The sequence below is a fragment of the Ambystoma mexicanum genome, chromosome 6q (assembly GCF_040938575.1).
Source record: "Ambystoma mexicanum isolate Mex_15411 chromosome 6q, UKY_AmexF1_1, whole genome shotgun sequence".
Classification (NCBI taxonomy): domain Eukaryota; kingdom Metazoa; phylum Chordata; class Amphibia; order Caudata; family Ambystomatidae; genus Ambystoma; species Ambystoma mexicanum.
The window spans coordinates 216,840,703-216,855,565 of NC_090937.1; the positions used below are offsets into that span (position 1 = coordinate 216,840,703).

Consider the following 14,863-nt stretch of genomic DNA (forward strand, 5'->3'; position numbering starts at 1 on the left):
AGTTAATACCTGATGGCCTTGCCAAAGAGGGCTCTGAGCAGTGTGTAAGGGTGAGGGAATGATGTGAAGAGGGGGAGGAGAGGAAGAGGAGAAGATATATCCCAGTCCTTACCAACAGTTACCGTGACAGGAGTGATTTAGCACATGATGGGAACTGGAGCTGGCAGGTTGCGAAACATAGTGGAGTTGTCCATGGTTGTTGCCATTCCCCGGAGGTCCTCAGATTCAGCAGTGTTTGAGGATAGTCCTGACAATTATTCTATGAGAGCGTTGGTGGTGCTTGGTGTCTCTGAAGCCATCTGAGCAGCTTTCTTCTTCGATGCAATGGTGGTATGGGCTACTGCAGCAGATGGTGGTAGGTGCTCACTGAAGACACAAAATGCAGGCTTGTTTGCTAGGGTATGGGACTTTGCCACAGTGATGAGCTTTTATCCCTTGATGCTCACAGTAGTTTTGCCACCATAACTGAGACCTGCTACCGTGTTGGTGTTCGGGATAGTGAGAGTAGCTAATGTGGTGGTTGGCATAGTGATTGGTAAAACTGAGGTGCCACATGTGCTGCACCGTTATCTTCTCCATGCTTGTTTTTGGTGTGTTAGGGAGAATTCTCATGTCTATGCTAATTCCCTTCAACCTTAGAGACCCCCAGCTCTTTTACTGGACTTTAGGATTTTTTAATTTTAACCCTGGAGTGAGTGAGCCATTTTTCTCACTCTCTCATGTGTTTTGATCTGATTTGGATTATGTGTTTCCTTTGTTTTTGGAGTCTGACAAACTCCATAGGCCTCTACTTTTTGTATGGTGACACACAGCACCTTCAGTGCGGTGTCACAGAGAAATTCTTTAGATTTCGCATAAGGTTTAAACATCTTTTCTTGGGTGAACTACAGTTCCCAAGAATACTAAAGTGAAATTGACTTGACTTACCTTTTCTCTTTATAGATCCAGCACACCCCATCTTATGTGGGGTGCTCGGGGGTTACTTCGTAGCCCCTTTTCCTACTTACTCATGCAAACATTTTTATGTTACCCTGACTACTTTAAATGGCTGGTGGCAGTGGTTTAATTTTCCTACCATTGTGCTTTTCTACCGCAGGCTGAATCCTAAGCTGCAGTATAGCACCCATGGGTGACCATTGTGCAAAAATGGCCCCAGTCTGTTTTTTCCGCCATTTTCTGTTTGTGAGGTCTTTCTTGGGTTTCACTCTGCACGCCAAAACAGGTTTGAGCCCTTGGTTCATTTTGACTTTGGCGGACTTCAGTACTAAAACCCGCCTCCGGCTCCAGTGTGTCTGCAAGAGCAGGAAGTGAGGGAGGTGCCCGAAACGCCCCTGTCCTTGGTCTCAAGGGAAACCTGAATGCAACCAGCCCTGATTGCAACCTGCCTTCTAGGACAGCCACCCTGCTGTTTGAATGACAGGTAGGCTGTGCATGAATGGGAGAAACCTGCTTAAAAAGTGAGGGTTTTGGGACTGAAGACAGAGTAAACCACTTGGAAGAACAACCCGATGAAGAAACCACGAACAAAGCTGGCTGCATCCTCCTGGGCCGTTGAACTGCCCCGTGAAGCCCAGGTGCTGTGCTGAAACTCCTTTTTCTGATCGACAAGAGAAGCTCCGGAAGGAACGAAGGGACGACGTCTTCGCTTGGGTTAGTGGGACCAACTAACCTGAGACAAACTCTGCTGGAAGACCTTCCCAACTGGCTGTACTCCTCTGCTGCTGCAGGAACCGAATGCCAGGGGTCCAGAAATCTGTAGTCGAGTGCAACGTCAGTAAGCCGGCCAAAAGCTCCAGGAGTCTCCCTGGCACCCTCCAGAAGCAGGATGACCAGAGCTCGAGTCCCCTCAACAGATTGCAGGACTGAAGGAGTAAAGGAAGCCCAACTAGTGTCCAAGATCCGCAATGCTACTGTTTACCGAGCTCTGAAACCACAAAGTGCAGCTGATCCAAAAAGAGCCCGTAGCTGCTGCCGACCATCGAATTGCTGCCGCAGGAGTCCCCAGACGTCCTCCCCCTTGTCCACATGACTGAGGCCCAGGAACAGAGGATCTGCATCACTGCAACCAGACAGAGCCAGCTGGACCCTCTTCTTCTAAGCAAAGTTACTGTTCTGACTTGGGGTACTTACCTCATTGTCTGCAGCTTGCTCTTCTCAGTTGAGACTTGCAGTAGCTGCTTTTCTAGAGTTGATTTCAGCTCTTACTTTCACAAGTGTAACAGCTTGTGACCCTACGGTGATTTTTATTCAAACTCTAACTTTGTGAAAGACTTTTACTATCTAAGAAGTGCCTAAGTTCCATAGACCTTGCTCCAATTGCCTTTGGCTGTCCTGGCTCTCTGCAGATTCTACTAGTCCATCATTTGATTTTGCTTTTTACTGTCCCTCATAGGTGATACATTGGTTTTAAACTAATATTGCTGGGAAAGGCTTTTCTCTAGACTTCATTGAAAGGTTTAAAGTGCTCACATATTTTGAGAACCTGTTTCATCCTTTTTCCTGCCTTTAACCTTTCCTTCTACCAACCTCAGAATTTACAAAGTACACAAGCGATATATAAATGTCATTACTGTCCTAGTTAATGAAGTCACCTCCGGGTGTAGGAAGAGTGTACAAAGCCTCTCTAAAGAGTATATACTAGCTTTGTGTTGATTCAGAGAAAGTATTTTAAAGTGTATTTGATTACTACATAGATTTCCCTTTTTAAGGAATGCTTATTTAAAAACGACAGTTACATGAATAAATATTTTTTTCAACTAAAAACCTTGAATGTAAGTGTTATTTGGATACTTGTATTGGTGGATTTCATTGCTACAGCTCTACGGCTCATATTTGCCCCTCTTGAGATAAGTCTAGCTGCTCCGTCACACTACCAACTTGTGTAGTAAAGACCTATACCAATAGGTGGGTTATTTAATACCAAGAAGAGAATGGATGTGTAGTCTCCCACAGGGTTACTAAATCAATTCTTGGCCAACATGTTGCATGTTGGGAGAGACATAACATGCTGTCACTTGCACTGTTGACATGGCCATTGTTTGTATTAGAGGCATGCAATCTGTAGGAGGCTGCCTTATTCACATGGAGTGGGGTCTGTGCAATCTTGGATTGCCTATCTGTGTCTCAATGTAGTCATGTTGTCTCTGAAAATGCTGTGTCCAAGCATTTTTGTGTGCTTAATCAACCTGCTTTTATGTGGCCATGTGTAAATTGTGTCTGTACGATTGATATACTTTCAGCTGTTTGGGTTATATGTGCAGTTCGGGCCACAGCGGTGGGTCTATGTGGGGTGAACACCAGAAAGATGTGCTGGTACTTCTGTTGCAGGGTGCCATGAGGCTTGCTTTTATGTATTCACTGACCCTTGCCCAATTGATGCGGTGGTAGGTATGGAAATGTGGTCAGTACATGGTACATGATTTGGATACTACATAGGGATGCTGGACACATATCATATCTGGGTCTTACGACCTGTCTTGCATTGGGGCTGCTGGGATAGTGGTTGGTTTGGTGTTTGTAGGAATGGCAAGAAACAGTACTGAGGGCACTCCAGATTGCATGGCAGCAGACTGACATGCCAATTCATCCACGTAGGGACATCCCTCCTTCTCCCTTCTTCCCTTCCTCTATCTGCCTCTCAGCTGCATTGGGCACTTATGACTTGCCCCAATATATTGACAATTCGCTCTCACCATGGACCTGGCAACCTCATGCCATAGCTGGATGCTATGCATATGTGGATTAGGTATGTTTGGCAGTGGGGGTTTCCATGTACACACTGGGCTCATCGTAGGTGCCATCTCCAAACTCCGCTACTCCAATTCCTTCTGTGTCAGCCATATTGAGAATACAGTTGACCTTTTCCTCCCATGGCTGGAAGTTTAATTTCTCCACATTGCCTCCTCCAGTGGCAGCAGTCTTCCTTCAATGTTGGTGAACAAGGGAGCACAACCTGGCCTTCAGATCATTCCATCATTTTTTTGTCCTCTGTGTGGTGGGGCGCTGTGCCCACTGCCACCAACCTTGATCTTTATTTCTGTCCAGATGTTGGCCTTCTTTGATGGGTGGTTTTGAAATGCTGCCAAAGAGTACCTCTGAATATCTTTCCACCTCCTCTGCCAGTATCTGGAGCTCGGCCTCTGTACATTTAGGCTTGCACAGCCTCTTTCAGGTATTTTTGGTTTGCTTTTGCACCCAGACATTCTATTTAGCCCCTTGAACCTTGGATGGCTAGAGAAAATAGGTCATTTCGATTAGATTGTGTTTTTAAGGATGACCACTGCTTGGCTTCCCTTTCCTGCAATGAAAACCTTTCTTGTTGCTAATTCCATGTGATTTTGGACACTGTTACTGTTTGGTAATTCCGGTACTTCTTTTGATGGTAACAATAATTGTGTTGATAACTGGAGTAATTACTGTATCTCAATGGCTTTTGGGCGCTATTTCTGTGCTGCAGAATAACCGTTACTGTTACCATTCAATCCTTTTCCAACAAATCCGTGTACTCCTAGCTAATTCCACCAGCCATGATGGCGGTACCAGAAATGATGTACCATGGAATTACCACCAAATGTACCGTCTACCTCGCAATGAAGCCAAAGCATTTTGTACATCATTTTGATAATCTAGACATTTTCCCAATCCCTTTCTTCATCCTTTCATGTATCTAAAGAGTCAACAACTATGTAACAGGCAATTGGTGGGATAACAGACTGAATCTCACGATCCAAACTCCTGGTTCGAGCAACCTGAAGGCTGCTCATACCGGCCTGCCATCTTTCCCCCGACCTCTGCATGGAGCCCACCTTCCATCTCCACCGTGGCCAGTTTAGGTAAGTATTGTGTTTGAATGAAGGGAACGCTGCAAGTGTGTCCCGTTCATTCAAACAAAATGTATTGTTGTCGGCACTTTTTTATTGTTTTGATTTCTATTGTAAGAATTTGCATTTTATGGTTTTTCTCCTTTTTTATAGGAAATATTCATGGTATCACTACAGAAATAAAGATGAATTGACTGACTGAGTCCAAAAGTAACTCACCTAAGAAATAAGTCCTATCTAGGGTTCTCCACTAGGTCAGTTCCCTTTATACTAACACAATAATTGACTTGTATTTTAGACTTCCAATGATATATTGCCTCTTCAAGTACTGAGGAATGTGATATTGGCAAATAAGACTACAGACATAACCATCTATAATCAATATGAGGAGTTATAAACAAACAACAATATTAGTGTACTTTTGTTTTCTCACCAGATGTAGACATGCAAAATAAAGTACGTCCTGAAAGGATAACTGTGCCATAATACTAATTGATGGCACAGATATAAAGCATACTGAGTGGGAGACATTCCAAGAAGACTCTAGTATGGCCTAAACTAATATTGTCTGCACTCATCCACTTTTAAATCAAGGAGGTCAACTTGCTTTCTAGTTCCAGAGAGACCACAGGCTTGTGATCCTTTAGTGTTATCATTGTCACTTGTTTAGATCAATATGCAGTCCTCCACATTTCCTATTTGCCTCAACATGTAGTTCCGCCAGCACCACCTAGGAACGAAACATGAATCTAAAGAGGGACATACGTAAAGGAATAATATAGTCATAGTCACAAGTTGCAAGGGCCATACTGGGTAGTAACAGCACTCAGCTAATTAGTTATTAACCGATTCGCCGCTCTGAATTTGTGATTAAGGCTATTAGCACCTCGTTTTTACATACCGGTGTGCTAATAGCAATTTATTTATTTGAAAAAACAGGTTTTGGAAGCGCAATACCCATTGTTTCAAAGAAATGCTTACCTAACATGGCTGCCATGGAAACGGAAGTGAGGCTCTGATTGGAGCTCCTTTTCCATTCCCATGATTGCCCCACAGACATAAGGTGAGAGGTGCAGCCGTCCACAGCTCTGCAACCCTTCTGGTAAGTGGAAGATGGGGAGGGTGGAGAGGATGGGGAGAAAGATGCATGGATGGCAGCGGGAGGGAAGGAAAATGGTGGGCGGGCACCAGCAGCTGTCAGCTCGCTCAGAACACAGGCTTATACCGTGAGGTTCAGCCATCATTCCGAGCAACCTGGTTGGATGCAGCATCCACCTCAGGCACTAATACAGAAGAACTATACCTAAAAGACAAGAAATCCTATAAGTAGATGCATTAAGACCGGAGAGTGTCCCAACAACAGAATTGGGGCAAACGATTGGGTTTTTCTTTCCACAATGATTTGGAATGGGTGTTTGCTGGAAAGCACAATGGGCCTCATTACGACCCAGGCGGTAAGTTACCGCCTGGGCCGTGACTTTACCACCATGGCGTAAACTATGTTTACGCCATGGTGGTTGGCGGACTTACCGCCCCATTCCGAGGTCGGCGGGGCGGTAAGTCCCCAATCCCCATTTACCCTTCCCCATTCCCATTTTTGCCCCATAGGGCATAATGGGAGTGGGGAAGGCGTTAATTACGCCACCGTAAATTACGGTGGCGTAATTAACTCCATGGTCCCTTAGCGCCATGGATTTTAACACCTGCTAAAAGCAGGTGTTAAAAGCGCCATGGCGCTAAGGGACCTCGTAATTGGCGGTAAGGGGTCGGCGCAGCTAACGCTGGCGTAAACCCCTTACCGCCAGGGTCGTAATGAGGCCCAATATATGTGAAATGTCCAGTGAGGATTCATTCTTGATTTTCAAAATTTTTAAGATGTGTTCAATAAACTGATGCATGAAACCATTAAAAGAGTGGGGGTGAGAAGCATGGATGACGTCTTTAGGAGTGGTTAAGAATAGATTTGGGGTAGAAGACATGTGTAGTTACAGTGTATGATATCCAGGCAAATAACTGGCTAAGTGTGTTATGTGTAGGATTCCCCAGTGGTTGAGAGTAGAATCTGGGGTTGGATGCAGTAGATCAAGAGGTGTGCGATAGCATGAAGAAAGCTACTGTGGAGGAGTCCCTCATAAACCGCTGCCTTGATTACTGCAATTCATGTAATGCTAGTCAGGCTTCTCTCCAGAAAGCACAAGCTGCATCAGTCAGAATGGCTCTTAATTTCCGGAAAAGGAACTATGTGACAACCGCCTGTAGATCTCTTCACTGGATTTCTGTCAAGCCTAGGATTCTCTTCAAAGACCAGCACATATACACAGAGTTCTCTAGGTAAATCTACTAGAAAAAAGAAATCCTGACACGCTCTCTTTCCAGAACTCAGAGACAGACCAACGTCGAAAAGCACCACATGCAGTGAACAGCAGTCCGCTGTTTGTGGGGACCAAAACGCTGGAACGTCTTCCATTCTGACGGTGGGCAGGAAGCCAGCCATCAGTCTTTCAGAACACACCTAAAAACCCATCCCTTTAATAGTCAAGTATAGGTGCCACTGTTTTCTCTGTGGTGATGGCAGGCATCAAGAGGCGATTTACCACACAGTGTGCACTATACAAGTGATTCCCACCACTCACTAACTCGATAGAAGACATAAGCATGACGTTGTAGTGCATCCTACAGTACCTCCGAAAATAGACCCTTTCAGAGTGCGTCCGGTGAGCAACAGCATGGGATCGAAGGACAGCTGCGATGATTTTGGGGCGGCTCCAACGATTACACAGGTCCCAAATGCAAAATGACAGGAAAGCAAGGCAGCAGTCTGAAAAAGAACCAGATAAAATCTCCATATCTTTTCACCGTTAAGGACAATTAGGCTAAACAAGTTGTGCATTGCCTCTGTGCATTAGGCTTCTGATTAGTAAACTGGAATGAAAGCCAAAACATGCAACCTTGCATCATAACGCACAGGGCAGTACTTTCAGCAGCACTAGTCATAATGAAAGCAATCTCCCGAAATCACCTATACTGATAGCACAGGGTCGGACCCCGCTCCACCCCTGTGCAGGGCGAATGGATGGAGTGGGTCAAATTTCACTATTGCCAGTGCACCCCAGAAGGGTATGCTGACCTTGTGTCCTAACTTTCTATTATTGGAAAAGTAGCAAAATCGCCAATCTCCCAAAATCGCCTATACTGATAACACAGGGCTGGATCCCGCCCTGTTCAGGGCGAATGCGTGGGGTTGGTCAGTTTTCACTATCGCCAGTACACCCCAGACTGGTATGCAAACCTAGGGCCAAAACTTCAGCCCACCAACTGTTTTGGGGCTGGAGCCCACCCCAGACATACAAACACACTTTCACAAATATATATATATATATATATATATATATATATATATATATATATATATATATATATATATATATATTTCCAAAGGAACTGGCTAGCCGTCAGTTATTCGAGGAGCACTCTCCTTCATACAATGCTTGAAAGATCAGACCGTCACCAGCATATCCATAATAGCCTCTTTATTAGTTAAAATACTTGGCTCTCAAATATCTAGCCATCTTTCAGTCTTCCCAAAAGTCGATGCGTTTCGCGGCTTTACTTGCCGCTTGCTCACAACTCCCGTATACCACCACCATAGTGTTTATATACATAAGGCATGCCTGCAGACATCGAAATGGGACATGGGGATCCAACAACAATGAACATAGAAGAAGGGACTTAATTGTACTGGTAATGCCGGCGGCCATCTTTGAAAGAGCTTAATTCCTGCATAATTTAGCTACTCAGTCCGTGATTAAATAACCATGTCAGAATCTTTTCTTCACTCAATGTATATTGTACACACAGCTGATACATTACATTTGTTCTAATGTGGTCCCTTCATTAAAACATGATCCAATCGCTATCATGCCATGTGGCTCACAGCGAAGTTGCACATTCTCTTTATTTAAAGTGCCCCGTGCCTTCACACATAAAGTGCATAGTGCATAATAATATATATAAATATTTCCTTATTTCATGTATTTCTCTTCATCTTAATCAATATATCATTTTTATTTAAGGTGCAAAAAACAGAAAAGAACAGGTTAACAAAAAAGAAAGACCAAATGCACTGAAGTATGTTTCATATACAAAACCAATACAAATTGGCAGGCTTCAGAAATGCAAAGTGCTACAGGGCAACAAACAAAATGGATACTACAAATTGAAATTCCTATTTCGAATTGCACTTTTCCATCTCTTGCAAGTTGTAAGGTAGTTTAGGCAGAATGGGAATTTTGAACCTTACTGGCAGCTCACATAGAAATGATTCATGACCAATCATACAGGATACAAGACGAGGTGGGAAAAAATCTGAGGACATCCTCACGGTCTCTTCCCTTGGATCCTCAGCTGAGGTGGCCAGGGCTGGATCCAGGCCCTGGGGGCGGAGAAGTGCGGGAGGATCACCTGAGTAGGGGATCTTTGGGGAGTGGAATGGGGATGCCCAAGGGTGAGATGCAGTATTTCCCCCTTTCCAGAGATCCATCACCCTGCTCTCCCTCCGTCTTTGCAGAACACCATTGTTCCTGTACCATTTCACCTCCCCAATTTAAACAGGGAAACAACATATCTATCCCTTTTTTTCCGACAATAATTTACCGGCCTTACCTATGATCTCTATAGGACATTACTACTCCCACAATACCTATTTTGCACTTGCTGAGACGAGGGAGAAACAAAATAGCAGAGGAAAGATCACCCATAAAAACAAAACTGGGATGATGCAAGGAAAGACTGCCTACTCTTCATGGCCATGTCCCATTAATGAGGACAGGCAAGGTCAGGCAGACCCAACCCTGACCAAACACCTGCAGACAATTAATCTACCACAGGTGTATATAAAGAGACGCGCAATATACAAAAAGAAGCTGTAGTTAAAGTGCCTATACTCAACAAGGGAACCAGAAAGATTATGCAACCTTACACATTCTTTCTGTACAATTATAATTATCCAGATTTTATTAATAAAAAAAATCATAAAATGATCCTATCACATAAAACATCATATAAAACACATATAAATCAACACAAGTGAAAACCAAAATATATGAAACTTGTTAGCTCAGTTCAGCAAATCTTCTGAGTGACACTTCACACTGAGGCCTTTTTCTTGTTAGTATGGGCCCTGTATAAGGATAAGAGGAAAGCACAACAAACATACTAAGAAGAAAAAATTCCCCATTATGAAGTGTCACACGGAGAATTTGTTGAACTGTGTTAACAAGTTTCATATATTTTGGGTTTCACTTGTGTATTGCATTTTATGTGTTTTATATGATGTCTTATGTGATATGATCATTTTATGATTGTTTTTATTTTTTAAATAAAATTTGGTTAATTATAATTGCACGGAAAGAATGTGTAAGGTTGCATAATGTTTCTGGTTCCCTTGTTGAGTATAGGCACTTTAACTACAGCTTTTTTTTGTATATTGCATGACTCTATCCATGGAGTAAGGAGCTAGTGATCCCTACACGTGGACTCAGCCGTTTGAGATCAGTGTACATAAAGAGACTGCAGAGTAAAAAAAATCAGTTGCTCTTTGAAAGCCAGGAGGGAGGCTGCAAGGCTTAGTCAGGAAGAGGATCCCTACCTAAAACCCAAGCACTCACTAAGCAAAGTGAGGCGCAAGAAGAAACAGTTTTCCCTGGGTGGCGGCAAACCAGGTGGAAGCGAACGACACTCCCAGGGGCTTATTCAGGGAGGGACAAGATCTTGAGCATCACAGCGAGAAATCGTGGTTTCCAGAGAATCTTGAGAAGTGTACCAGGACAGCCCCTGCACAGAATTGAGAAATCGTGCTGTAGACTTCAAAGACCACAACCACCCTCGTGGGTGAACGGCAGATTTGGGGAGGCAAAACAGCGTCTGTGGCCAAAACCTTGACTCCATGAACAAAAGCCGCAAAGCAAACGATATCAACACAGCCGGTGAGTAGATGAAAGCTCTGAGAGACTGGTCTGTGTTGAGAAAGAATCGTAGCAGCAACAGTGTGTCCAGAGAATGAAGATTGGTGGGTGCCGATGGGGCATGAGAGAAAGCCTAGATTATTAAAGTGAGATGCCAGACATACAGAGTAGCAGAGTGGTACGTCAGAGAAAGATTGCCCAGTCGAAAGTCTCAGCGAAGTGTCTTGATCTCATAAATGCGTCAAAGAGAGAGAAAGAAAAGTGAGATGTGTGAAATTAACTTAATAACGCTAAATTGAAGAAGTGATCTCGACGGCGGGAAACCAAAAGAGTACAAGATTAATTGGAACTTCTATGCTCGAAGCTACAGGTACCAAGAGGCATTGCGAGAGGAGCTAAAAGTAATAAGGGAACGAAAGTCGAAGTGGTCCTGCAGAGGTATTTGACAAAGCCTTGCACATTCGAAAGTCTTTAACAGGAAACAAAGTGTAAAGAAACTTTTGTTGATGATAAAAGCTTGGGGAAAGGGACCCCTATGCATTGTGGTTGAGAGGTCTGAGCCTGACAGAGGCAGACCTACCAAGGATTGTAATGTGAACCATAATAGTGAGAACATTGTTGAACTGTGAAACCAGAAAAAAAACAAGTCGTGTTGTGAACTGTAGAACAAGGAAACATTAATTTTGAAGGCTAAGTAAGTCTTGGTCCACGTTGAGTACTGTATTCTTGCAACCAGAGCCAAGAGTGTGCCACCTTACCCCATCCTATACAAACGTGGGGAACAGAAGTTGCTCAGCAATTTTTTTAACACTATTTTTACTTTTTACATACATATCCCTTTTCACATTCATTCTATAAGTGTAAGGGCAGGTATTAGGTTTTTTAATATAGGCCATTTTTACTTCTACTAAAAGACTGGCTAGGAGTGTGTTTTAGTTATTTTGATGGTAGAGATTAATCCCATCTTAAATAAAGGTTTTGAAAACAAACGTATTTCTCTTATGTCAGTCTCTGCTTGTGATACCATGCTTTCCCCACAGAGGGTACATGTGGGGTGAGTGGACGCCATATCTCTGCAGTTTCTAATGAGCAGACTCCTTCCCTCATAGGCCAAACATGAAACAGGAAACTCCAGCTGTGGCGATAGATTTAGAAAGACTTATATGTGACTGAATCTGCCCAAAGCTTATATGCTTTAAGAAGGCACTTGCCTTTTGAGCTGTTGCTCATTTGCACAAAATCTCAATCCATATCCATTTAACCCACCTCGTTCCCACCACACTGGAGGTTGCAAGGCTTTATGTCTTTCACTCTTCAACCCTGTACACCATAACATCAGCAGTTACAGTGCTCTCTATCTCTGTATGTCCACATAGAAAAGTGCTCTCTCTCCCATTTGTCAGACCTTTCCTGTTGGGGGACAGTGGTCTAAAATGTTATTCGAGATATTTTTCAAGCAACAAGTTATCTCAGAGGCCAATATGGGTTGGGAAATGCCAGCCTAATTTTACACAGACTGACATGTAACATTTCAGCCTTATTGATCTAGAAGAGGCAGCCACCTATTGGCAAGACCTCTAATTTCATGGGCAGAGCAGAGCCTTTGAATCTCTCTATAGAAAGCGAGTCTTGACACCAATCTCTCAATACTCCCTTTTGCAGTCTGGCCCTAAGGGGAACTGGAGAGATTTCCCAACATGAAGTTCCTCTAAGAGGCCTCTTTGCCTGACTTTGCCTGAGATATAACTGACTGCTTCAGCTGTACTCATTTCTACCGACTGTTGGAAAGTCTTCAAGATTCAATAACACAATCACAACAAATCATTTGTTTTGAGCCTATTGCACTCTTGTTGAATATCAAATAATTAGACATTATTCATTTAGATTAGCACAATTTTAAAGATACCATATTTTCAAAAATCAGATTTAATATTTGATTTCCTCATCATATTTAAAGCATTTTTAGCAAAAAAGATTTTTTAACAAAAACGTGTCTTTAAACACCAGTTATATTCAAATAAACATTCACAACAGTACAATCACAATTTTAGCAATTTCTTTTTAAGCAAGCTTTCTCTCACAATGTAAGACCAGGATTTAAGTCTTCAAGGTTCTCCAAAGGCATTTCCGACAAGAACAAACACTTCTCACCTCTCACTCATACTCACCTCTCCATACATACATACATACATGCATACATACATACATAAATACATACATGTGCCCTTGGTCTTATCTTTAATTGTGAATGCTGACAATGTTTTAATTCATTTTCTTTTTCAATCTGCACTCCATATTTGCCTCTCTGAGTAGTTTGCTACATTGCATTAAAATGAGAAGACAAAGGGCCTCATCACGAGTTGGGCGGTAACGCCGGCACTATTAGCGCCGGCGCTAATAGCCCTACCGCCAAACCCCCGGCGCTATTAGCGCCTGATCACGGGTTTGGCAGAACGGTTTTTGCCCATTCCCCATTGCGCCCATTCGGGAATTCCTCATTCCCCATTGGGCCCAATGGGGAAAATTCACGCTATTACCGCCAACTGTTTTCCCGCCGGCGGTAAACGCGCAGAAAATCGGAAAATTTGCAGCGGATTTCCCCCCAGCTCAAAGCTGGGGGGAAACCCGCCAAGGCCACGATCTGGCAGACCCTTAAATGTGGCGGTAATAGCACTACCGCCGCATTTAAGGGCTACCGCCAGATTCGTGATGATGCCCAAAGTATTCAGCTGCAATCAATAGTAAGAAACTATAGCATTTTCAGCCAAATTCAGTTGAATGCTTACTCAAAGCGAAAGTTTGGTACACCCCTAGTCATGATACCAGTAATGAAGATTATAAATACAGCAGAAATAAAAGTCCTGAATCGGGCAAGTTGGATTGGGAAGCATCTTGTTTTGCTGGTTTGTTTCACAGATATGGTCATACACTAATAGTGTACATCCATAACTTAATTATTACTCAATGGAACGTTTTTACAGCAGTTCTGTGAATCGTTATCAGGGATCTCCCTGAAAGAACTTGGTCTTTTGGAAGTTTCTTAAGATCAAAATATTGGGTCTACTCAAATTTGCCTACATGAGGACGTTCCTGGCAAGATGCTTTTCTACTGCTCAGGCTCTTCCCCCAGGGCTTTACTGGGTTTAACCCAAAGTTACAAGAAAACTTCCGTACGAAACCAAATGGTTAGGTAAAAGATTGTGTACTGTGTAAAAAAACACTACGCGGTTAACAGCTTCAGAACAAATTCCTCCTTTTACAGGTGAGTCTGTTTACAACTGAAACTACCCTGAAAATGGTTAATATTATCTATTTCTAAAATCACAATAAAAAAGAAATCCCCTTGCCCCAGTTCAGAGTGTTCTGGATGGAAACGTTCTAGTTAGGTTGTTACTAAAGCAGAGAAGATAACCCTTTTAGATTGTTCTGTGATTTAAGCAGTTCTTTACAATAAGTTCTCTTTTTACCAGCTTATTGCCTTCAATAGTGCTGCAACATGGTTTTGAGGTTTAAGGCCATACATCAGTCACATAGCATTGCTCGTTATTATGGGGAGTTTTAAGTGTACTTAACAGGGTGCCCCATGAATACAGAATTTGCATAGCCGATTCATAACAGAATGTGTGCCAGTACATTAACGTGGTCAGTTGATAGATAGGTTGTGAATCTTTTAATGCATTCAGTTGGATATTGAGTGCCTTGCAGGAATTGTGCTATAGGTGCTGGTTACCCTTAAGAACTTCTCAAGGGGAGCTTACTGCCGTGATATTGACCATAACAAGGGGAGAGAAGCTGGAGGAGCAGACCCCAACACGTGTGCCTCTGTTATTGAGCCATTCAGTTTAAGGCAAATCATCTACATCCAGAAATGAGAAGTGACCAGGCAATCATGAATAGCCACTAATGTGTGCATATAATATTTTTAGATGACCCTATGTACTTCCACTTTTAGTACTTACAGGGGATGAAGTTTCATGACTTTAGGCAACATACATATGTATATATTGACAAGAAAGGGTATGGGGCAGATTGCATCCCGAGATACCAGACAGTTTTAACAGTTATTATGTTAAAAGAAGT

General features: G+C 43.0%; 1 protein-coding gene and 1 long non-coding RNA gene across 2 annotated transcripts in view; one reads left to right on the forward strand and one right to left on the reverse strand.

Annotated features, from left to right (window-relative positions):
• Window positions 1–14,863, reverse strand: part of LOC138515898 (alcohol dehydrogenase 1-like) — a 275,051-nt gene that overhangs the window by 64,037 nt on the left and 196,151 nt on the right. Inside the window, exon 7 of the mRNA XM_069630661.1 lies at window positions 7,503–7,638. Coding sequence (XP_069486762.1) covers window positions 7,503–7,638 — 136 coding nt within the window. The remainder of the gene's footprint in view (window positions 1–7,502; window positions 7,639–14,863) is intronic.
• Window positions 1–14,863, forward strand: part of LOC138515899 (uncharacterized) — a 313,242-nt gene that overhangs the window by 54,438 nt on the left and 243,941 nt on the right. The gene's annotated exons all lie outside the window — the stretch shown is intronic.